Below are 24924 nucleotides of genomic sequence, written 5' to 3' on the forward strand. Positions count from 1 at the left end.
GAGCACATTCCCAGTGCTGTTGGGATTGGGCTGATGCCAGCCAGAGAGAGGAAAAGAAGATTGCTAGGTCTGGAAGGGCGGGGGTGTAAGCCAGCCCTGTCCTCTGGGCCACAGGACACCCCCTGTGAAGTGAGGCATGGGGGTCCTCTGCCTTGCCAGCCTCATTCCCATCTCCCCTCAGATCAGCTGGCCTACAGCTGTTTCAGCCACCACATGAAGCGGATGAGCCAGAACTTCCCCAATGGGGGTGCCATGGACACCCACTTTGCCAACATGCGCTCCCTCATCCAGGTGAGGTCAGCAGCTGCCCGTGGGCTGGGTACCAGGCACCGCTGGGCTCATCTGTCACCCACAGGGAGGCCAGGGAGCGTTCTCAACATCCCCTTTCCACATAAGCTCAGTATCTTTCATTCGAGAACCATTGTTTCAGCATTACAAATTGAGGGGCAATGTCAGCATATAAATATGGCGCTCCTGAAAATTGTGGTGAGCGGTGTGGTTGACAGCGAATTGAACACCCAGAAAGTGGTACAGTTCCACAAGGAGCACCTCCCTGAGAGCTGGCTGGGGCAGCAGAGCGCAGCCTCCACCTCAGGAGACTGGACGGGCTCTCCCCAGGCAGCGCGCTGCTGGTCGCAGGTGGAGGGGCCTGTTGGGTGGGTGATGGTGGCCCCCAGAGAGGCGATGGCGGCTCAGTCCTACTCCCTTTTCTTTACTTCTGCAAGATCCTGGACTCAGAGCTGTTTGAGTTGATGCACCAGAATGGAGACTACACCCACTTTTACTTCTGTTACCGCTGGTTCTTGTTGGATTTTAAGAGAGGTAAGAGGTGTGGGTGGGATGGTGGGGCTGGGCTCAGGGCGGTGGGAGACCCTCTCCCCCAGAGTCAGTGGCTGCTAACCTTCCCTGCACTTAAGAACCACCTGGGGAGCTGGTTGGAGATGCCAGCGCCTCGGCCTCACCTGGCCCCAGCCTGAGAAAGCCTGGCTGCTTGGGCATCCACAGTTTTAAAAGCTCCTTCAGTGATTCCAAAGTGCTGCCAACAGTCACCCTCAGCCAGCGGTTCTGGGGGCTGTTTTCCAGCCAAGTTTCTCAAGCAGCAAGGCCCGTCCAAGTAGAGCTGCTCTGGGTGACAAGTGTCCAAGAAGTCCATCCCTGAGGAGAAGGGCCAGGGCATGACCTTGGCCCTGGAACCCTCCTCTTGGACTAGGTTCTGTGTAGTGGGGAGACTCCCAGGACTTGGGTCCCTGGGGCTCTGTCTCTACCTTTGGCTCCATTTGGGCTCTTGGGGAGCCAGGCTCAGCCTTAGCCTCCGACTGTCCCTAGAGCTGCTCTACGAGGATGTGTTCGCTGTGTGGGAGGTGATCTGGGCAGCCCGGCACATCTCATCAGAGCACTTTGTCCTGTTCATCGCCCTGGCCCTGGTGGAGGCCTACCGCGAGATCGTCCGCGACAACAACATGGACTTCACCGACGTCATCAGGTTCTTCAATGGTAGGAGCTGCCCCAGCCATCCTGGATGCCCCCAGTGGGAGCATGGGGGTCCCCACTCCTGGCCTGGGCAGGGCTGGAAGGGCTCCCGTCCCTGGAAGCAGGTGGAACAGCAGGGTGGATGGCTACAGGGCTCCTCCCAGACGCCTGTCCCTGTCCCGGCAACCCTACAGCTGTGTGTGTGTCCCCCAGAACGGGCCGAGCATCATGACGCCCAGGAGATCCTGCAGATTGCCCGGGAGCTCGTCCACAAGGTGCAGATGCTCATAGAGAACAAGTAATGGCTGCAGCCGGGAAGTGGTGGCCGACTAGAGCCCGGGCTCCAGGCCCAAGCACAGGGCAGGGAGTGGGGCAGCGGCACGGAGACTGCCAGACCCCCAGCCAGCCCTGCCTGCCCACTCGCTTTCCTAATAAAGTGCTTGTGAGCCCGGGATCCAACTCTGGGCAGCGCTAGCCTTGCGGGGTCACAAGTCAGGGGGCTGGATGCCTCAGGCTGGAAGGGAAGGGGACGTGTTGGCCTCAGGGAGTGAATGCCTTGGGGGACACCTACTCTGCTCCCCTCTCAGACACCTGGGAATAGCCCCCCGTCACCTGCAGCCTCAGCCTGGACTGCTCTCACAGCCTCTCCTAGCTCAGCCTGGGGCCCTGTAGAGTTAACAGGGCTGTAGCTGCCTGCCTCCCCACCCTCGCCCAACCCTGCATGGGTCATGTGGGCAAACGGATTCTGTGCTGGATCTCTTCTTCGAGTCCCTTGGCAGGCGACGTGCATGTGCCCACCCCAGCCCCAATGCAGGCTGCCAGCTTGGGCCTGGGTCCCGGGTGCAGGAGTCCAAAGATGTGGGCCCTGGGTGGGAGCAGTCCTCCACAGCTGCACTGCCACTACCTCTGGCTGCCCGAGGTGACCCCATGCCCTGCCCCGGCCCCACGGGGTGCCTGCGTGCACCCACACGGTTTCACTTTCACCCCCTGGCTCTTGCTTTATGCATTAGTTGCTTCCCTGATAACAGTGTGACACTTTGGCCAGCCGGATGATCTAGAATGCAGGAGGAGCACTTCCCTCTCGAGAGGAATTCCAGGGTAACTCTTGAGGGAGGAAATCCTCTCATAGCCTCCTCTCAGGAACAGGCCCTGGAGCTTCGGGGCAGTCCATCGCCAATCTCAGGCATGAGTCCCTGGGTCTGGGGGAAGGGGAGGTTGCTTGGATCTCCTGTTTGTCCCTGGTGAGAAGCAAGGCCAGCTCTGCCTGCCCCAATGCTTCTCAGGGTGCAGAGAGGCCTAGAGACCCAGGAACCCCCTTGGAGGAGCCTCACTCGCAGGGGTGCTAGGAAGGGCCTGGCTCCTTGGCACACTGCTTGCTCTGCCATCCCCACTTCTCCTCCACCCCTAAACACGTGAGGCTAAGGCTTTGCCCTGGGGCCAGGAGGCCACTCTACCACAGTGGTGAGGGCCTGTCCTGCAGTCACTTCGGTCTGGAGACTTCCTGCATCTGAGGAACAGGGAAAGGGCCCCATGGCCCTCCTGCCTCCAGTACAGTCTCCCCAGCCCATCCCTGTCCTGGGCACTGCCTAGCCCATCTGGGGACCAGCTGCCCCACTGCCTACCCCTGTTGTCTGTGAGTCCTTGGCTGCCACCAGGCATGGTGGCCCTTGTGTGCCTGCCTTAGTAACTCAGTGGTTTTGTGAGAAGCAGAGTGTTTGTTTTTGTTTTTCCTTGGAAACTATACTCTTCAGTGTTAACAGACCAATAAACATAGCATTTGGCAATGCCTGAGCCTCTGGGAGCTGCTTGGGGGTTGGCACTAGACTGTGAGTGTCAGCACTCCCTATCCCCCCGGCTGGGCTTCTGGGACCAGAGGGAATTCTACAGCCACAGCGATAGGTCTGCTGGCCCTCCGATTGTGGAAGCCCTGCCCACACAGAGCTGCTAAATGGAAGCACCTGGATTCCTACTCAGGCCCCTGGCAGGCTCCAGCTGGGGAGTTTCTGCCGATCTTTAAGATCCAGTGATAGCCCTCAGATGACACTGGGTCAGCACGGCCAGAGGCTGAGGCTTCATCTTTCTCCTCAGTGCCAGACAGTGGGACACTAACCCTAACTATAGGCTTTCCCTAAAGTCAAGGGATGCCTCTCTTCCTGTTAGCTACCAGCAGAGGGAGCTAGCATCTCACAAGCGAAGGGGCTGGCCGCGTTGTTGGGCCAAGGAGGGGCACCGGATGGGCCTTTCTTGAGGTTAGCGTTTTCTCAGAGAAGGGGACCCCAAGACATTCGTGGCCATCCCGTCCTTCCCTAAGGATAACCCCTCCCAGGAAGAGAAGCTAACTTCATTCCTCTGGCTGGGACTGGGAGTGGGGAAGCTGTAGTCGGGGAGCTGGATGAGGCAGCCTGTCTATAGCTAAGCCGCTTTCTTCCCTCCATGCTTCCTCCTGCCACAGCCTGCCAAAGGGCTGGGTTCCCCTAACTTGGGACAGATGCAGTTCTAAGGACAAAGGTCTTCCAGGCCCATCTTAGGACATGGTTCTCTGAGTTCTGACTTCCAACTTCTTATTCTTTTCCCATATGGACTCCCCAGATGACCTGGCCTGACTTAGCACCTCAGAAGCATCTCCCTTCTCAGGAAGCCTCTCCCCTTTCCTTGCACTGATCCCCAATCCCCGACCCCCCGGGGGTCCTCCACCTTTCCTATTGGAACTTTCTTCAGTTGGGGATAGCTAGCTCTTTGGCAGGCCCCAAGGCAGAGTGGCACACGCTGGGAAACCCTGCCCAGAGCTCTGACTCCCCATGCTCCCAGGCCAGCTGTGTGACCACAACACGTCACTCAGCCACCTCTAACCTGTTTCCTTACCTGCCAGAACAGGGCTAGTTCTTGGCTTATGTATTCCACTGTGCTGTGAAGAGATGAAACAAGATAGTGTTTGTACGAATGGTTTGAGGAAGTATTACAAAAGCGTAAGGAAGACCAGCACTGCAGTTCTCAAGGCTTGCTGAGGACTGAACGTTGGTGTCAGAACTGGAAGGCCATGTCTTCTAAAACCGACCAGCATGGAAGCTGCTGGAGGACCCATTTGAGGGTCGCCGACAGGGTGAGACCCCCGGTGATTCTTGCTGGAGGTCCTTCCCGAGCGGTCGTGGCCTCTTGTGGCAATAGAGTGACCCAGATGCTGCAGCCTGGCGGCTCCATCTCTGGTTTCAGTGCAGGTTTATTTCAGTTTTATATTTTATTCCAGGCAAGTGCTTATTACATGGATAGTATTCATGTCTCAATACCTAAAGTCTTGGAGCATGAACAGCCACTAGAATACAGTTCAATAGTAAAAATACAATATGTACAAAATTAGGGTTTTTTGTAGGTTTTTTTTTTTTTTTTTTCCCACACAGCAGATGTATCCAAACACATAAAAATCTCTACAGTCTGGGGTCGCTACAGTTTATATTTCAGGAAACGGAGACACAGTGACCAAGTCCTCACTGTAAACAAGGGCCACCTCTTTGGGGGATGGGGGTGGAACCCTGGGATGGGGGAGAAGCTGTTCCTGGAGAGCAGGGGTTATAGTGACCCCCCAGTTCCCCTCCAGGCACTCCCTGCCCTTCTTTGGCCCCCAAGGAACCAACCACCCCCTCTCCCCGAGGTAAAAGCTCCCAGCCAGTGAGCCACTCTTAACGTCAAAAAGTAAAACACACATGAGAGGTAAGGGGTGTGTGTGTGTGTGTGTGTGTGTGTGTGTGTGTACACGCACGCGTCCCCCAGGCTGGAAGGGCTGGGGAGGGGGAGGGGCAGGCGGTCCCACAGGGTGAGGACAGACGTGGTCCTGACAGCTCTCAGAGGGGAGATGCCCATGGAAGGGCTGGGTGGTGGCTGCCCTCTCGGGCACACAGCATCACAGCATTCACAAACAACAACAAAAACAACAGCAACAACACCCATCATCACCAATCTGGACATAGTCATTCGGCACTAGATTCGAAGGCCCCCACTGCTAGGGGTGGGGAGGGGCAGGGGCGGTGAGCGGGCGGATGAGGTATCTGTGCAGGCCCCAGAGGCCACTGGGTGACACACTTTCAACTCTGGAATGGCCTCAGGATGCAGGGAGGTGAACAGAGCTTGAAAGGGCAGGCTCCCCAATGCTTCTCTGACTATTCCCTGGGCACCAGGCCCGTCCAGCTCCCTCTGCTCTTTCAGTTGGTATCACTCAGGGAAAAGCGGAGACTGGTTCCCCAAGAACCAGGGTTGGCAGAAGGTGGCTGCAGGGACAGGAAGGCAGGGAGCTTGTGGGGTGTGAAGCTCCCTATTGGGGGCCTCTAGGATGACCAGAGGCCTTCCCTTTCCCCACCCCAGGCAAGACAAAGGAGACCAGGCCCCTGGGAGGTCTCCAAGACTAGGAAAGAACTGAAAGGGACCTCTGCCAGCCTCCTCAGTTTCCTGTAGGTTGCTCCCCTTGCTCGTCAAAGCAAACTTCACACCTACGGACACTGGCTTCCTTTCCCCATGCTGAAAGGCCACCATGTGCGTCCAGGTGGGGAGGCGAGTGTGCACATGTGTACAACTGTGTGTCTAACACAAGGTCACTTGTAATAAATACCCACATAAAAAGAGAAGCCAAAGCAGTGGGCAGAGGCAAAGGCAGGGAAAGAAGCAGGCCTTGCACAAAGGCCCCCTCACTACCCACCCCAAGCTCAGCCTTGCCCTAGATCCAACTTAAGGACCTTCCTCAGAGGAAGGCTGTGGCACACTCAGAAGAGCCCACTGGAGAAAAGCTGATGTTCAGGGGAAAGAGATGATGCCAAAGACAAATCAGTTGGGGGCACAAGCAGCAGTCCTCCTCCCTGCTCTACAGGTCCCCCCAGGGCATCAGGGACGCGGGGAGGGGGGGTGATGCTGGGGATTTGGCTCAGGCCTTGGATTTAGACTTCCTAAGACCCAGACCAGAGGCTATAGGAGGAGACACTCCAGCATACACCCCTCAGGGGCGCGCATGGCTCTGAGCAGAGGCCAGGGAACTGGGACAGCAGAAGTGACCTCACCCCAGCCCCTCTGCTTTTGGGAAGCTAAGAGCCAGGCCCAGGGCTGGGGACAGAGATCCAGAGCAGCTCTCTCCTCAGTCCAGCCCCAGGCCAGCGGTGGGGTGGGTGTGGGGGCAGGACGGCCAAGCCATTCGTTCCCACCCTCCACCCTCAGCCTACCCTCCTGAGGTCAGGAGCCCAGTGGCAAGGACTGGGGGCGGGGGAGGCTCAGGGAGCTCAGCAACAGCATGGGATGAGTTGCTGGTAGAGACTCCTCTTAACTAGTTTCTGTGGTAACAAATCAGTGACTACGACTGGGTTGGAGAGTCCCAGGCTGGGGTGCCCAACTGTCAGGATGGGACCACACAGCCGCTGTGTCCTAGGATCTGTCATCTGTACTCGGAGCAGAGCCCCCCAGGCACCCAGCTCCCCAGCTCCCTGGGCCAAGTTGCTTCAGTCCTGCTCCCTACCCCCTTCCCCTCTGAGGGCCTGGGAAGAGAAGGCTGAGGCTAAGGACAGAGGGAGCTCGGCCACCTCATCAGCCAGAGCAGTAGCAGCAGCAGCAGCACAGGAAGGCAGGCAGAGCAGGGAAGTCGGGAGAACACAACAGCCACATCGCACGGGGTTGCAGGGTACAAAGTGGGGAGGCAGGAACGGCACTGGAGCTGGCACCAGGCCAGACAGAGTGGCACATTCACAAGAGTGTCTCATCACTTGATCAAGTCCTAGTGCAGTGGGGGTAACCCCCTGCCCTGTGCCCAGCTCCCTGGGGTGGCCCTCCCTCCCCTGGCTCAGAGTCTCTGCACCCCCTTCCCCTAGGAGGCCTGGGGGTGGGTGTGTGTGGGGGGGTCGGGCCTGGGCCTGGCTGGAATGTGTGGAGCTGGTGGGTGGGAGAGCGGGGGACGGGCCCCCTCCCTGCCCCCACTGGGGGCCTCTGAGTGGCCTCCTCCTCAAGCCAGTTTGAGCGTGCTGACTGGGAAGGAGGGCATGGTGACCATAGTCACAGGGTTGAGCACTGTCTGGCCCACCAGCTGGGGGTGGTGTACCACCTGAGCCCCCACAGCTGGCTTCGCCATGACAGTGGCCGGGGGCCCCAGCCCAGCTGTGCCATTCACTTGCTGGTGTGAGAGGGTGTGGGCAATGTGGCTCACCGCCACAGGCTGGCTCACCGCCACGGGCTGCGGATACAGGGGCAGCTGGGAGCCGAGGTGGGCCACGTGGTTGAGGGTGGCAGGGTGCACGGTGATGTGGCCGATGGGGGGTGTGGCGGGGGCCAGCTGCACAGCAGGGCTGGGGGCCGAGGGGGCGATGTGGGCGATGTGCTTGCCGCCTGGCCCCTGGAGAACGTGGTTCACAGTCTGGATGACTGAGGCGTGGGTGGTGGCTGTGTGGGCGATGACCGTGGAGCCCCCGCCAGCTGCTGCCACTAGATGGGCTGGAGCCGGCACCAGCGTCTGGGCAGGGGCAGCCGCTGGGGGAGGAGGGGCCGGCAGTGGTGTCTTCTGTGGTGGCGGTGGCTGCTGCCCAGGCAGGTGGACGGGAGACAGGGCCACAGGCTGGGGGTGGGGGTGTGGATGGGGAGGCAGAGGTGCAGGGGCAGCGTTGGGCGGGGGCTTCGGCAGCTCCGGGTGGGGGCGATGATTCAGTTTAGGTGGGCCCAGGCCAGCCTGGTCCTCCTCCATATCCTCGTCTATGTTGTCCTCACCCTCTGTCGGGGGACAGAGGGACAGGGACAGGTTAGAAAGGGTGGGGAAACAAGAGGCCGGAGCAGTAAATGCCCCCAGGGTCTGGGGACAGGGAGCTGGGGGGCAAGGGCCTGGCCAGGGAGGGGCAGGAGGGTGCTCACCAGAGGCCGTGGAGGTGGAGGCCTGGTCGTCCTCGGGCTGGCCAGTCTGCCGGAGCACACGGTCGATCTCCAGCACGTCCATCCACTGGCTCAGCTCATGCTTGAGCTCTGTCAACCGCTGCTGGGTAGCAATCTTCTCCCTCGCCAGCCGCTCCATCTCATGCTCGTATTCCTTCTCCTTCCTCTTCAGAGACTGGAGAACAAGGCAAGGACCCGAAGCATACCCTGAGCAGGAGCTCTAAGGCATCCAGTACTGCCAACCGCTCCCCTGGGGCACCCTGCTCTCAAGGTCCCTCAGCCCCCAGTGGTAGGCCCGCAGGGAGGGGGCTGCTGGAGACCACAGCTGCCCCTGCTTCTTGGCCAGGCCCCAGGGTGGGGGGGCCCATGTCCTGTGGACTGCAGGCGCTCTAGCAGGCACCACTGACAGAAAGCACAGATGCAGGTCAGCTCCCCGACCCCAGGATAAACGCCCTCCCCTCCACCCTCCCCGAAGCCTCCTCCCTCCATCCTGTGGGGGACAGAAGGGGAAACAGACTTCTTGGTGCTGCTCAAGGCACCACTCATACCACGCTGTTGGTCACCGAGCCACAAGCTACCCTCCTTGGAACTCATTCCCCAAAGAACCCCACACGATCGTGCCCTTCTCTTCACAGCATCATCCCCTAGTCGTCTCCATTTCAGTATCCCTGAGCATGCCCCTGAGACTTTGTGGCACACCGACCCCTCCCCCTGCACTTGGACCCCCTGCATTTCTTCCCAACCTGCCTCCATTTCCTTCATCCCAGGCAGCTGCTGGCTCTGCCCCCTCGCCCGGCCCGCCATGGGGTACTCCCCATGGTGCCTCCCTGGGCTGTCTCTCAACAACGTGGTTTCACTGCCCGCAGCCCTCTGGGCTACTGACCGACCCCCAAACCCTGGAATGTGCCCCCCACCTTCCACACCTGTAGCTGAGTTGCACTGACCAATGAACAACCGCTCCACAGCACCTCTCACACTGAGCACTGCCGCCACCTCCACCACAGGGTCCGGGCTGGCCCTGTCCCATGACCTGGAGGTACCCACCTCACTAAGAACACCAGAAGGGAATGCCCTTGGCCATGGGACCCCTAGCTGCTTCAGCCCCTCCAGGCGCACAGGCAGCTGGGGACCCTCACACAGGCCATGCCTCACCTATCAGAAGGATCCCCAGTTTCCCCTCACATGAGAGACTTCTCTGCAGCTCCAAAAGGCCAGCCTGTGTCCTTCACCTCAGCTCCTGTCCTCTGTGACCTCCTGACTCTGACGCTTTATTAAACGGACACCTCGAAGTCTCGTAGGCCTCCCCACTGCCAGCTTCTCCTTGGCCCAGGCATGTCAGGAGTGCTGGGGCCACCAAACATGGCCACTCTTGCCCTACAGCATCCTGGAATCTGGGAACCCACGCTGCTCCTGAGCTCCTCCGGGCTTCCAAGGCTTGCTGGCCACATGGGTGCAGAACCCACCAACCCTGCATACACCAAACTATCCAGCTAGTCTCGGTTTTCCTCTGAACCCTCTCACACACACAGACCCTTTCTCACCTCTCTGCCTCTTATCTGCTTGAACTCCAAGCCCACACCTGAGCACTGAATAAGACATCAGTACTTAATCACAAACTAAAATCATCCCTAAAAACTTCCTGTTTTGTCTTTCCACCTCACCTGTCCTATGCTGTGAGTAAAAGCCAAGACTACTCCATAATTAGCTTTTTTCCCTTGACCCTACCAGCAGCCCGGACAGAACTATGCATATCTTAGCCCCAGGGAAATGATCTGTGAGGATGTGAGCCTGTGGATTCCCACCTCTATCCTGTCCCTCTCCTTTATCACAGGAGAATCAGTCATCCATCACACCGAGTTTCCCTGGACTCCATTTACTACGAGTAGAGCAGCCTTCCTGGCTGTTCAGTTGCCCCTCCTGGGTATGGCAAGATCCTCGACTTCACCCACTCCCTCCAGTATCTCCAAACTCTTTGTATTTCTTTTTCTTTTTTTTTTTTTTTTAAAGATTTTATTTATTTATTTGTAAGAGAGAGAGAGTGAGAGCGAGCACAGGCAGACAGAGTGGAAGGCAGAGTCAGAGGGAGAAGCAGGCTCCCTGCGGAGCAAGGAGCCCGATGTGGGACTCGATCCCAGGACGCTGGGATCATGACCTGAGCCGAAGGCAGCTGCTTAACCAACTGAGCCACCCAGGCGTCCCAGCTCTTTGTATTTCTGACCTCACCACTCAAAGATGCCTCCAACCATTACTGCTCCAACACATAACCCAGATAGAACCTTACTCTGTTCTGGCCTGAAACCCGGTGGCTTTACAGTTCGGCCAGCAGCCCTGGGCCACACACAGCCTCCTCTGCATCCTGGTTTTTGAGATTTAACCTGCTTCTCTCCACAGTTCTGCCAGAAAGTCCCTCCCTTACACACACACACATCTGGCTTCTCACCTGGCTCTACCCTGAGAGGCCTGTGCTGGACATGACATCAGATGAGACCATACCAGTGATAGGGCCTGTGGTGAGTCAGCTCTCACTTGAACCTGGCTGCTGGGGGCTGGAAGTGGCTGTCCTAAACTTTACACAGGGAGAGCAGATTTCTGGCTCTGGGAGGAACTCAGAGGTCAAGACCTCTTTTTCTTAACCAGCCCAGTTCTCCACAAGCCTAGAGGCCCCTGGAGAGTTTCCCCAGATTCTAGCTTTGTCCACACTGCTTCATTTTAAACACATTTCCTAAGACTGCCTGGATGCATAGTTTGGTACCTGCCTACTCCTCTTCCTGTTTTCCTCCACTTCACAGTGGCTTGCTTCAGATCCCATAAGCACCTCCAAGCCACCCTGAGTTGGCCGGGGTGACAGCCTGCCCATCTCAGCACACACCCAGGGCCTTGAGTCTACACAGCTAATGTGGTCTCTCTGCTATTTCACTCCCAGCTAGTGCCCTGCTGTCCCCATCTCTCCATGGCAACCTTCGTGACCACCTTTAACTTCCAAAACTGCATTCTGCTCCCCAGGGCTGGAGAAACTTCGGAGAAGGCATTGGGCCTTCTGCCCTCTGCTTTGCCTAGGTCATCCTGAAATCTTCAGGTCCCAGCTTGAATGCCCCTTCCTCAAGCTACAACTTCCCTCACTCCCTAGAACAGATTCTGTGACCCCTGTCCCTACTACATCCTCATGGCACAGTCCTTTGTTTCTCCTCTGCCATCAACACCAAACATGTGACTAATGTATGAAGACAGAGACCCACACTTTTTTCTTTGCTCCCTGCTTTACTCTCAAAATCAGACAGAGCTGTCCAAAGCACCTAAATGAATAAATGAGTGAGGTTAAGGATTTAGAAGGCCTTGTCAGTTTTCTATTTCTGCCTCTGTTGCCAGCCCCAGTTACAAGTATCTCTTACGAACAGCCTGGGTACACCTCGCTGCCTACTCAGCCTAGACCCAAGTCTGCTACCTGTCTATAAAGTGGAATGTGCTATTCCATCCTTCCCCTGTCTTAGTAATTGCGATTAAGTTAGTATTTAGAGCGCGAATCCTCCTAACATCCCCAAGAGGAAGATACTATTTTTTTTTATTTAGCAAAATGGCAGTACAGAAGAAACTGATATTCACAGAAAACGTCACAGCATTTGGACAAGGATTTGCTCCTAGGTCATGTGACTGTGAATGACTGAAGAACCCGTAATATTCTCAACACCCAAGTTCTATAAAAACATGTCAGAAGTAGGCCTCCTGGGGACCCTCCAATCCCCGCTCCTCGGGCCCCTCCTCCTCCGAGGCCAGACGGGCCGAAAACGAGGCCCCTCCCCTCCCGGAGCACGCGCGCACCCACGCGGACTCGGCTTTGCAGCGTCACTCCGAGCCCGCGGCACCCCACCGATCGGCGCGCGGGAGCCCCGCCCCCACCCCGGCCCTGCCAATCCCCGAGCCCGGCTCCACCCCTCTCGGGTGCCGGGAAGCTGCCTGGAGGCCCGCCAACCACGCCTCCTCGCCTGCAGGGCGGGCGGAAGGGCGCGCGTTCGCAGGAGGCCGGGAGGGAGCCGCCGGCTGGGAGCAGTGGCGTAACAGCGCCTCCGCCCCCCGAACGAGTCAGGCTCCGGTTACCTCAGGGCTGTGACCCCGCAGTCTTGGCTGGGGGTGGGGTAGGGGGTGGGTGACGCCTCTGGCTCATAGTTCGGTCGGACCCCAGACCACGGGACCTTTGACGCTGCCCGGCTCCCCCTCACCCCCGCCCCCAGGTGCCCTAGTGCGCCGGCAGAGGGACCCCAAGCTGCCCCCGCCCCCACCCCGCGCGGGCTGGGAGCTCTAAGTCCCTCCCACTCCCCAACGGCTCGGTTCCGACTCAGTCTCCGCGGCAGCCAAGCGTGGCCACCCGCCCCACCCCCACAGCCTCCTTCCCCGCACGCGGAACCCTCGGCCGGTTTCCAAGGAAACCGAAACACGGGGCCGTCATGGCAACTGTCTTATCTGGCGGGAGCCCCCCCCCCCCCACCGTACAGCGGAGAGAAGCCAGTGCCCAAAGGGGGTTGGGGCACACGGCCAGGAGGGCCTCCTGAAAAGAAGCTTTTAAAAACCCAAACAGGAGGAGAGCGTAATTTTTTAAAGGTTCGGTGACCCCATGACTGCTTTGGTCACCCAGAACCACCACATTTCCCCAGCCTCCAGGTTTAACCCCCCAAATCCAGTCGTGGCACCTCAACGCTCTCACTGAAGGATCGTAATCATTCTGGGGTCAGAGTCGGGGTGGGGGGGAGGCTCAGCGGCGCGCCACCGTCTGCAAGCAGCCACGCCCAGGGGACTCCCCACCCCTCCGCGAGCGACATACTCTCGGGCTGTCCGCGTTCCCGCCCAGGCACCGCGGACGGGGTGGAGGCGCCGGGGCCGCTCCACGCCCTTCTCACTCGCGGGCACACTAACCGCGCCGGACGCTAACGCGGACCCCAGCGCCTGGTCTCAAAACTGAGCTGCGGGGGTGGTGCAGATGGTGGTGGTCCGTGGGGTGGCCCCGCAGGGATAGGGGGACATGGGAACGCCGCGGCCGCCCTCCCCCGCGCACGCGCGCCGGTTCCCCCGCCCCCTCGCGGGCGGGGAGCCCCGCTGACGTCAGCCGAACCATGTGCTCAGCGCCCGCGTGGAGGCGGGCGGGGGAGCCGGAGAGGGAGCGAGGGCCGGGCGGGGCCGCGGCTAGGGGAAGAGGGCGGGCGGGAGTGGGGAGGAAGCTGGCGCCGCGGCCACCGCCCGCCCTCCTCTCGGCGGTGCTTCCCTCCCCCATACCTGGATGTACCGCAGCGCCGTCCGCAGCACACTCAGATTCGACGTCTTCTTGTCGTCCACGTTGGGGATGTTGCGCTTTAGGGTCTCAAAGCATTCCTTCAGATGGGCCCTCCTGGGGAGAGGGAGTGGCGCTGGTTAGCCAGCACCTGGGGGATGGGGGTGGAGAGGAAGGCCCCAGGAGAGCTTGGGGGACCAAGGGTGGGAGCAGTCCCCACGGGGGGCGGGTCGGGCCCAGAGATACACAAGCAAGCACACACACCTGTTCTTCTCCAATTTGTTGTGTACTTCTCTGGTTCCGATCCTGAAACCCAGACAGACAGGAAGGAGGTTCAGGGAGGAGGACCCAATTCGGTGGCCTTCCTGCCCCCACTCCCCAAATGCCACAAGCGGTTTGCTCCCCAGATTCTCCGTACAAAGCTGCCATGGGAGACATTCACCCTGCACGGAGGTGGATATACCCCCTGGAGGGCACATGTATGCTCATAATTCACAATCCCTTTAACCCTCCATCCTGCTCTTGTCCACCTGTGAGGAGACAAGAGGGTGTCCTGGGGCTCACAGAAATAGCCAATTGGCCCCAGCCCTCACCCAAGAGATCTCCAATCCAATACTCTGTCCAAAGGCCTGGCAATGCCATCGGCCCATCCTTGAGGGTGTCAGAGAACAAAGAAGCCTGACAACAACAGACACCCATGACCATTCCCCACTCTCTGGGTGTGGATAGACACAGGCACAGTGAGAACTGTCCAAATACAGCAGGGTACTTCTCAGCTGGGGAGGTAGGATAACGCTTTGAAGGATGAGTTTAGGAGGGGGGGCTACTTTCTCCTGCACACACTGCCCAGAATGTGGGCAATTCTCCATCCCACCGGTCCCGACTCGGCTACACCTCACTCACCCCCCAGGCCTCTTCTTCTGTTCGTTGGATTTGACTTCTTCCGCTGGTGCCAACTTCAGGGTCCCAAGAGTGGGTGGGGGTGGCTGCTGGGGGGCCAGCTGGGGCTGAACTCCAGGGTGAGGTGCTATGGTCAGGATGGGTGTGGGGAGGGGCTGCAAAGGCTTGGGACTGCCAGTGGATGCAAGGGTGGTCTTGGAGTCTGGCAGCAGGGGAGTGGGATTGGGCACCTGTGGCCTAGTGGGCAAGGGAGCAGACTCCTTAATGCTGAGTCCAGGGGTGCTAACCAGGGCTGGCTGGCGAGGTGCCAGAGGCAAAGGCTGGGCTGCAGGAGGCAGTGGTGGGGGCGGGGGCAGGGGCTGAGGAGAGTTGGTCACTACTGGAATAGGAATGACAGTCAGTGGGGTGGGGGTGGCAAGTGGGGGTGGGGGTGCTGGAGGGGGTGCTGGTGGGGACAGAGGTAGGGGTGGTGCTTCAATGCGGGGCTCCTCCACAGGCAGGGCATGGGCCAGCCTGGCCAGGCTGCTGGCCTTCTTCTGCTCCTGCTCCCTCTCCCGCTCCAAGCGAAGCCGCTCCTGCTCCTCTACGCAGAGAGAACACAAGGGGTTTCTCAGTAGGCCAACAGTCCTGGGCTTTGGCTTCTGAAATCTTCCAACCACAAAGTATCCCCTGACCCTGTCCCAGTCAGTGCTCAGGGACATGCCTGCTCAGCCTGAGACACCACAAATGCCCATCCACACCCAGCTAGGCATGGGGGCTAAGTGCTGGGGGCATGGCAGTGAACAGTGAAAAGAGGCCTGGTCTCTGCCTTTGGGGAGCCCAAGACCTAGGGGATGAGAGGAAGGACAAGTAACAGAATAATCCATGCTAGGAGAGGAGAAGGGTGGTAGAAGGACAGAGCAGGAGCTGTCAGATGGGATGCTGGAAGCCTGGCCACCTGAAGGTTAAGGAGTTAGTGGAGCAGGGAAATTCAGGAACAACAAGGCTGAGGTGCATGGGATTATAGGTATGGTGGGCAGAGAGAGGCCAGTCAGCGAAAGACCTCACCAGCCACCACAGGAGAATGTAGGAGAGGCCAACAGAGCACAACTTTTGGGGAAGGTATTCAACAGTATTTACCAAGTACCTTCCAGAAGGCAGGCAGCATCTTCATATCAAGATGAAATAAATGAGCTCAGAGGAGTAAAGTGATTTGTTGAGGATCACAGAGCAAGTAACAGGTAAACTGGAACCAGACCCAGCCACCTGGCGGATGCCCATACCTGCTGTGTTAGCACATGCTCACTAGATGTCTGTACACACACACACCCGCCCCATCTGAATCCTCATGGAAGTCCATGCCACAGGCAGGGCAGGGACATCACCTTCAGTTCACACATGAGGACATCAGGCCCAGGAGTCCCAGGCCAGGTCCCAGTGTCTGGTTTCCTCAGAGACCACACAAAACCCATTCAGTCCTTCTCTGCCTTTTGTGGTGCTAGAACTCATGGGTCCCAAATCCCTCACCCTGGCTGTTCCCACCACCAGCAGCAGAAAGGGAAGAAAGGGAAAGGGAAGAGGCAGACCGAAAGGAAAAGAAAGCAGCCTCACACCTGTCCCTTCAGCATCCCCATGGCCAGCCCTGCTTCAAGGTGAGGCCTACTCAAGGGGCTGGCTGCCACCAGGGGAAGGGAAGGGCCCTTCCTGAGCCACAAGTACCTCCCCACCTCCACCCTGCCGGGGCTGGCCAGGCCCCACCAATCCGGTTCCCTGACTACAGGGCTGGGCAGGGTCTCTGGAGAGCAGCCGTAGCCCCCCAGGCCAGAGTGCAGGCAGGTCAACCAGCCCTTCTGCGGTTTGGGGACTGGCCACACAGCAGACTAATTGGGCTGACAGCAGGAGCTGGAAGACACGCCCCAAACATACCATGCCACAAGGGGTGGGGCTGGAGGACCAGGTAAACTAAGAGCCCCCAATAGAGGAGGGAATCAACCCCTCCAATGGTCTCTGGGGCTGAGGGCCCTCAGGCCCACCAACAAGGTGGGCACAAGCCAGGCCTGCTCCAAGCTCCTCCCTCCCGCAGGGGGGCAGGGGAGAAGGGGCCAGAGGAGGAAGTAGAGCAAGGTTGTGAGAGGGGAAGCACTCAGCGGTCTCCCAGCAGCACAGGCCTCTTCCGTAGCTCCCCTGCCCTTCAGAAAGGGGAGCTGCCAGGCCTGCTCCAATGAGGGCTCTCCCAGGCCTTTCCGGCTGGCACTGGCTTATGTTACAGCCCCAGAGAAAACCAGCTTTCTGCATTCCAGCTTCCCAGAGACCACACTAGCAGAGAAGTCTGTGGAGAGTTCCACCTACTAGCTACCTAGTCCATCCCCCATACTGCTCCCCACCTCCTCCCACCCCATCCCCTTCAGCTGATACAATACAGCCCACCTTCATTCCTTTGGGCCACGACCCAAATTCCTTCATTGGCTTTGGGACCAGGGTTACACTTTCCCATTAGCAGTGCGACAGAGAGGGCCCCAAGCCCCAAAGACAGGTGCCCTGGTAATCTAGACTGAAAGTAAACCTCATATTCCCCATGTTTTAAAGCAACTCCACAGCTCATCCAGGAGATGGCAACCACCTTCTCACCTACCCTCTCTCTTCCAGGGTCAGGCAGGTATGCCTCACGGGTGCCAGGAGGGACCCAGGTGAATGGCCAAGCTGTATCACACCTGGATCAGCATGGAAAGTCTTGACTGGTGGCGAAGAGGGGGTGTCCTGGGCCAGATTCAGCCCACCAAAGCTTCCTGCCTCCTCCCCACCCAGCAGCGACCCTCTTCCTATGCCCTGGGGAGGGGGAAACAAAAGGGGGGGAGCAAACTGGCAGTCACTCAGGGACTCCCTCAGGAACAAAACAGATTCAGTCTCTGTGAAATAACCCTGTGCTGCACTCAGGGGTGCACTCCCTCTCCCATTCCCAAATATGCACACGAGGGGGCCCCAGAGAATTCAGCATGACACATCTGGGGTGATTCAGGGGCCACAGTCAACACTAGGTAGCCTCCACTGTTCAGGGGGAGTTCTCCCCTTCTTCAGGCCAACAGGGAACTTGTGGATACAGCAGCCCCTCACCCCCCACCTGCCATATGACTAGGTCAGGTAGAAGAGGGTCGGTCCCATTTGAGCCACCTCCATGAATGCTGGAAATGACTTCTTCAATGCTGCTGACCACTTCTTCCCTCTCCCACATGCATGTGTGCACACATCCTCCCACACATCCACCCTTAAAATTGAAATGGGGCATGGACAAGAGAATCCCTGTTCAGAGCTGCTCATCAGGTCAGCAGGTCCACACACGACCTCTTCTCTCCCACCATCCCCATCCCAAGTTAGAGGACAGAACCTCAAGGAGGAGGAAGAAATGAATTTGAGACTTAAGTGCTGCGGCTAGGTCTAGCCATGTGTGCACGTGGGCTTTTGGAGTCCATCTGGCTTTGCAACACCCATTCCCTAAGAACTCCTGGCCCCAACAAGAAGAAACTGTGACCACTCAGTTAAACAGGGCCTCTACTCAGCTCCCTGCCCCCAGTTCTCACCACCTGGGGGAGGGGCAGGGCTCTGCAACTTCTTAGGAGGGAATCATTCCCAGGCTCCTCCACAGTGTTGCACACATCATTCCCGTCGTCCTTACTGCCAGCTCTGGACTTAGTATTTTGGAAAGGGTGGGGGAGATGGCAGTGGGGGCGGGGTGGGCTTCTCCCCTTCCCCATAAAACCAATCAGCCTGAGGGCAAACTGAAGGTGAAGTGAGTGCTCTCTTGGGGAAAAAGCAGGGTCAATCCTGTTCACCTCTAGCACAGTGCCTGAGAGGACACAATAGGTACCCCTCAAATGCACTGTGTTGATGGTGGCAGCAGGTGACTCAAATCTCTCCAGTTCTTGTCCACGCACCCCCTCCTCTCGCCCACTTGCTGCGTCCGCAAACGGGACATTTTCCGTCACAACCAGCACTGCCCAGGGCCTGACCCTGCTGGGGACCCCGGAGATAAGGAGGAGGGGCACGCGGGCTGAGGTCCCGGCCCATCAATCTCGCAAAATCTAAGCATCTCACTCTCACAGATCTCGAGTGACTCCTGACCTTGAGAGGCCGGTCGCCCTACTAGGCCGGGAGAACCCGCCGCTCCCCCGCCCCTGGCCCGCTGCCGCTCCCCCCACCCCACCCCCTCCGCCGCCGCGGCAAAAGCTGCAGGGCGCGCGCGCACACAACACACACTACTACCTCCAGCATGACTCATCATTGAAGCAACAATAGGCAGAGAGAAAGGAAAGGAGGGCGAAGCACTCTCTTCACCACAACGAACCCGTCAGGAGGAGGGAGGGGAGGCTGGAAGGGACAGGAGTCCCCGGATATCGTACACACACCGATCCAGGGCCGAGGGCCTCTCAATGGTCCGAAAAACGGAGGTCTTTCCCTCCAACCCCTAACCCTGCAACACCATGAAGCTGGGGACCACCGACAGGGCGGGTGGGACTGGAAGCATCTGAAATCCTCGTTTCCTAAAGAGGGAACGCCAAAGTTTGCCCCTTCTCCGCCTGGCTCATTCCACAATGTGACTAGGGGTACTGCCAGGAGGTCCTGGTGAGAACGTTCCCCCAAACGTCAATGGGAGTATGTGAGCTCTAAATGTCCTGTCACCCTGCGATTCAGAGGGCTTCCCTCGCCCCAGGATCAAGAACAGGAGTTTGGGGCAAGAACCGGCAGGTGAGCTCGGCGGCTCCTCCTCCCAGTACACAGGCTCTCCCTGGGAGGTGCCCGGCGGCCGGAGCCAGGGCCCAACCCCGCGCAAGGCCACTCGCCAGCCCCGCCCTGGCCCCGCCCCCGGCCGAGCGCGAGGCAGCTGGGAGGGGCCGGGCCGCTCAGTCCCCAGCGGGAGTGTCCCCCGTGCACGTGGTCGGAGGCGGGGCCCGTCCACGTCACCACCCGGTGTAACCAACGGGCTTGGAACGCAGGCACACGCAACATTCCAGCCGAGAGCGGGTTTGGAACGCGCAGACACGCCACATTCCACACCGGCTAAAGTGGGGCGCAGCAAGGGGGGCCCGGGGACTGCCCCCCAACGACCTGCGGGCCGTTTCGCAGACACCCAATCCTCCCAGCTCTCACCCAAACCCCTGAAGCGCGACCCAGCCCAGGCTTGGGAGGCGGGGTCAGGCGGGGCTGGCCAGGATCATAAGACACGCGATGTCATTTCATTCTGCAAAGGCCGCCTCCGCCCCAAGCGGCGCGTACCTCGGCCGGGAGCGCCCCCCGCACCCTCCCCACAGGGCCAGGGAAGCCGGGGAGCTGCTCGGCGTAGAGTAATTCCCACCCCCCACTCCGTTACACACACGCCCACTCGTGTGCACTATACACTCGCCCGTGTACACGTCCGTTCATCCGCTCTCCTCGAGGCTCGCATCACACATACCCCGTGCACACACGCACGCACACGCGGGTCTGCCACCCCCACGCAACACCATTCCGCACCCCACCCCCCACCGACTCACACATTTTCAGCGCTACCGAGGGCGCCGCTGGCCCACGCGAAAGGAGCCCCCACGAAAGGTGCACACAGGGTGGCAGGCAACTGAGGTGGCGCCCACAGGAGCCGAGTCCCTCTCTGCATGTTAATGAATTCATTAATTAATTTTACTGCCCCCAACACTTCTCCCCGGGCGGCGGCTCTTTGCGGAACCTTGAGCTGCCCGGCTTCGCGGGCAGCCCAGGAAAGCGTCCTGCCCGCGGTTTCGGAGATCAGGGTCGCTCGTCTCCCCTTCCCCGGTGCCCCAGGGGCCCAGCCCGGCCGCTCACCACGTGCTCTCTGTTGTTGCTGCGCTTGCCATTCCAGGAAGCGGGCCGCCTCCAGTAGCGTCTCTATGCTCATCGCGCCGAGAGCTGCCGGGGGCGCGCCGGGGCCGAGACTGCGGCCCGCGAGCGGGGCACAGGTCAGGCTGGCGGGCAGGCAGGAGGGAGGGATCACCTCCGGGGGGCGACAGGGCTGGGCGGCGCAGCGCACTCCGCAAGGAAAAATGGGAGAGCACGGAGAGAAAAAATTAATGTTTCCCAAAATATTTGCAAAATATAATTTGCAAATTTAAAAAATTTTGGTGCAAAAAAACAAAAGGCGGCACTGCCTCCCTCCTTCCCCTCCCTCTCTTTTTCCCCCTCTGATGCCTCCCGCCCCGCGGCCCCCGGGAGTCCCGCCGACAAGAAAAGGCTTTGCAACAAGATGGCGAGGAGGCACCGACACACACAACAAGGGAAGGAGCCGCGCTGCCCCCGGCCGCCGCCCCCGCTACTACACCGGGGCCGCAGCCAAAGCCCGGACCGGAGCCCCCGCCCGCAGGGCCGCGGCGTCTCAGGAAGGGAGGGGCGGGGTGCTGAGCGGGCTTGCCCCGCCCACTAAGGACGGCGCGCGCACACGTGGCCTGGATGGGGGTGGGAGAATAACCCGCCCCGCTCGCGCCCTGCATTTCCGCTTTCTCTCCTCGCCCCGCCCCGATGGCAAGCCACAAGTTGAGCAAGGGCTGCGTGTTGCGGTCATTCACAACGAAGTGTGTCCTGCTGGAAGAAAAGAGGGGTAGAAAATTTAAGACTTAAGTTAGCTCAAATAAGGATATTCCAGGTCAGGGAAACCTTAGGATGACTTAGAAGACTGGCCTAACCCCTGGGTCTCCGCTCCCTACCCACACGTGACCTAATTCCTGCAACCACCCCGGCTGTCGCAATTCCCCCGGGATCCGCCCGTGGGCGGAGCTGACGGCAGGAGGCTGCCAGAGACAGGCGGAGGGAGCGGAGCGATAATCCGGTTCCTCGTTTTGCCTCCGTTCCTCCCCCCGCAGTGCGTTCGCATCCTATTAGACGACGTCACCGGGCCACGGGCCAATGGGCGGGCAGGACAACACGGCATGGAGCAGCTCCACATGGACACCCCGCGCCGCCAGCCTTCTGTTTAAAGGGCCAGTGTCTAACACGGTCACATTCTTAGGTGCGGATGGGTCCACTCTAAGAACGGAGGGTGAGACGCCGAGAGGAAAATTCTGCAGTTGTGCCGTGGCCTACCCTTTACTTTTCAACACCCTTCCTTCCAAATGAAGTCTCTCTTTTCTACCCCCAAATTCTTCTTTGTCCACGCCTATCTAAGTTGATGCCCCCACAGGCCACCCTTTGCTACGGGGCCTGGGCGGGGGCAGTTAACGCCGGGCGTCCGCGGCCGAGACCAAGGGGGCGGGGCCCAAATCGGGAACAACAACGTGGAGGGCGGAAGCCTGGCCCTGCCAGCCGCTGGGCGGTTGAGGCCGCGGGCGGGGCGGGGGGTCGGGACGCTCTGCCTGGTCTCCACCGCGCTCGCCAAGAGGGCGGGACCCCGGGCTGGCGCTCGCTGCCGCCGCTACTTGAGCTAGTGTTTGGGGCTGCCTGCGGTACGATCATAACATAAAGTTAGACCTTTGTCAGCATAAGTAGTCTCATTTTGCAGATAAGGAAACTGAGGCCCAGACACGAGAGAGGACTTGTCTGAAGTCACTCGGTCTGCCAACTGCTGCATGCCCTGGAGGAAGGAGTATTTATCCTTGACCCCATCGACGACTCTTCTGAAGGCAGTTCTGAAACAGGGCAGGGCACCCAATTCGAAAAAAAATCGTGTAGGAATATCAAACTGTCTGCACAGGAAGTTGTCCACTTAATATACTGTAGTCTGGGTCTCCAAAATCTTCACCTGAAACGCTGCTGTTCTGCTTCTTTTGGCACAGGCCACACAAGCCCCACTGGTAGAGTTGGTAGTGGCACAAAGACCGACTGAAGGCACTTTGGTAGCACCCTAACACATGTACAGCTCTGTGGGCCCAATGCCTGCAGTCCTTTGGCCCCTGCGTCCTAGCCTTAAATTCCTTTTTTGCTACCAGTTCAGAATGGGACAATGCCAGCTGGGTTCAGAATCCTGCAGCCTGGGATTCACCATCAAAGCTACAAAGCAAAACGTAATGAGGACAGCTGAGTGGCAGACCATCCTGCCAACCCATCTCTTCCCATCCCATCCCAACCCCACTGTGCCCTTGGAGGGCTATGTTCCTATTTTGGGGTCTAGCTTAGAGGCACAAAAAGCCGGTACAAATGCATGCCTGTTGGCTTTGCTCCCTTCCTTTGAGGGCATAATACATACCAAGGAAAGAAAACCTGCACGGATCTTGGAAATCAAGAACCTAGTGAAGAGAAGGAAGGGGACTGTTTGCCAGCAGCAGTCTACGGAAGGATCTGATCTTCACACATTTGATGCCCTAACATCTGTAACTGAGCAGAGGCCATTACACACGTCCAGGTGCCACTGGCTTGGCTTGTGATGGATCTGGAAAGGAAGGTGGGGGAGAGGGTGGGAACAATGGAGCCCAGGTGTCCTGGGATGAATGCCCTTCTCTTGGAAGGGCGAGATCTGTGCTGGTCCTTAAATTGCTTCCTTTTAGATATCTGCCACCTTCTACTAGTGTGGCTGGCCTGGCCCACTGAACAACCAAAGAAAATGAGAAGTTTGAAGGCAATACACAGGTGTGTATGCTGGGGTGGGGCACTAAACAGTGTATATAACGTAACAGTGACCTGCAACAATGTTGACCAAATTTTTTGTTTGGGGGTCAGCACTGTACTATTCTGTCCAGTGGCCCATGATGCTCAGAGAGCTCCATTCAGCTGTATCTTCTGCCGTCCTCAAGTGGTCATAGCACTCAAATAGTCCTGAAGTCTCTTACAGAGGCCCAAGCCCAATTTTTGACTTCTTGCCAGATACCAGCTCTTTTCAATTAAGTAGGCACCCCTCTGAAAAGGAGCATTCTGAAGACACCTTTTCCTTCATGGGTGGGTAAGCCTGAGATAAAGGTGGGGTGAACAGAGTCAAATGCCAGTCTCTCCCTTGCCCCCAATACCCCATCTGCTCCAGAGCTTAGTGGAGATGCTTGCTATTTAAAACAAACAGCCTTACTGGCTTCACATGATCATCTGTTTATTTGGGTCATGTGGGGACAGCAGCCAGGGGATGTTAGGCAAAAGCAAGGGTTTATAAAGGAGGCTTTTTTTCTGAGCCGTTGTTGCCTACAGGAGCCTGAAAATGGCTAACCAGAATATATCAGCCAGGGTTTCCCAAGCTGGGGAAGGGACACAGTTGGGGTGGGAGATACCTACAAGGTGGGTATAAAAGGAGAGGGGAGGGGCACCTGGGTGGCTCAGTGGGTTAAGCCTCTGCCTGTGGCTCGGGACATGGTCTCAGGGTCCTGGGATCAAGCCCCATGTCAGGCTCTCTACTCAGCGGAGAACCTGCTTCCCCCACCTCCTTGCGCCTACCTCTCTGCCTATTTGTGATCTCTCTCTCTTAATAAAATCTAAAAAAAAAAAAAAAAGAAGAAGAAGAAGGGGAGAGGGGAATGAATAGGAGAGCCGTTTAACATTTTAGCCCCAGCTCCCTGTTCCAAAGGGATGGAACTGGGGTAGAAGCTGGCAACTGTATTCATTCAAAGCAAAGTGAAAAGAAGCCTTCTGATGTTTCAGCATAAAGGTACACTTTGGGAATGATCCAAAGCCCAGCCATCTCCAAAAAGTTGTTCCTAAAGTTCTATTATGGCTTCTAGGTGCTTAGTAACTTTAGAGCAGGGGGACACCTAGGCCACCCATCACTGTGTACTTTCTCATGAAAGGATTTCTATTTTTAGTCTTCCTCTTCAAGTCTGTGCATCCCAATGCCCAGTTCATCCCTCAATTTTTTAATATGCCAAGCTAGAGATATTCTCTTAATGAGACTGTCTTCCACCCTCCACCCCACCCCACTCCCTCAAACAAAGCATTGCATACATACATACATACAAATGCAACTCCAAGACGTATGAAGATCAGTTTCCTGACCCTCTAAGATGCATACATAATGAGATGGCAGAAAGGAAGTAAAGCCAAAGTACAGGTATTTGCATTAGATCCCAGAAGATGTCCTAACTGTTCAGGACCAACTTCTCAAATTCTGCATGTGGTTTTAAGGAGCTTTTCACATATCATAATTAAGACAAGACCAAAGGGAAAAAGAAAGCCAGCCAGGACGAAGAAGGGACAGAAAACTAGTAGTAAACCCAGGGTCACAGACGACATTCATTTAACAAATATTTACTGTGTGCCCAACATGTGCTAGGTAGCCTTGTAGCCAAGGCCAGGTGAACTTTGGTAAGCCAGGGTGGGGTAAGAGGTCACAAACAGGACTCTACTCCACAGTAATACCTGGAAAAGGTTAGCTTTGCTCTCTACCACCACCACACTGGACACAGCATAGAGATCCTACAACCACACAAAGACCCATAAGCATGCTGATGTACTCATTTAGTTTAGGTTCCCAGAGCATCATATTTCCTAAGAACGGATAAGAAGAAATTAAGTGGCCCATACATGAT

The 24924-nt window shown here is 57.9% G+C and overlaps 2 protein-coding genes across 5 annotated transcripts in view; one reads left to right on the plus strand and one right to left on the minus strand.

Moving 5' to 3' along the window:
• The window catches only part of SGSM2 (small G protein signaling modulator 2), a 36803-nt gene extending 33547 nt beyond the window's left edge, over positions 1 to 3256 (plus strand). For 3 of the 4 annotated variants that reach the window (XM_059380915.1, XM_059380916.1, XM_059380917.1), the window contains 4 exons: positions 182 to 291; positions 726 to 822; positions 1327 to 1494; positions 1684 to 3256. In XM_059380915.1, the coding sequence (XP_059236898.1) occupies positions 182 to 291; positions 726 to 822; positions 1327 to 1494; positions 1684 to 1772 (464 nt within the window). In that variant the 3' untranslated portion in view covers positions 1773 to 3256. Of the gene's footprint in view, positions 1 to 181; positions 292 to 725; positions 823 to 1326; positions 1495 to 1683 lie in introns of those variants that run through there. The other variant, XR_009400514.1, reaches the window with a different exon arrangement.
• A 1413-nt stretch (positions 3257 to 4669) lies between these two features.
• MNT (MAX network transcriptional repressor) lies at positions 4670 to 20875 on the minus strand. Its single transcript, XM_059380897.1, has 6 exons — positions 20318 to 20875; positions 14513 to 15092; positions 13874 to 13915; positions 13615 to 13726; positions 8335 to 8527; positions 4670 to 8196 (listed from the first exon to the last, which is right to left on the minus strand). Exons 1-6 carry the CDS (start codon positions 20388 to 20390, stop codon positions 7439 to 7441), a joined length of 1758 nt encoding a protein of 585 aa, XP_059236880.1. The 5' UTR covers positions 20391 to 20875; the 3' UTR covers positions 4670 to 7438.
• Positions 20876 to 24924: the final 4049 nt, after the last annotated feature.

The sequence above is a fragment of the Mustela nigripes genome, chromosome 16 (genome assembly GCF_022355385.1).
Source record: "Mustela nigripes isolate SB6536 chromosome 16, MUSNIG.SB6536, whole genome shotgun sequence".
Lineage (NCBI taxonomy): Eukaryota > Metazoa > Chordata > Mammalia > Carnivora > Mustelidae > Mustela > Mustela nigripes.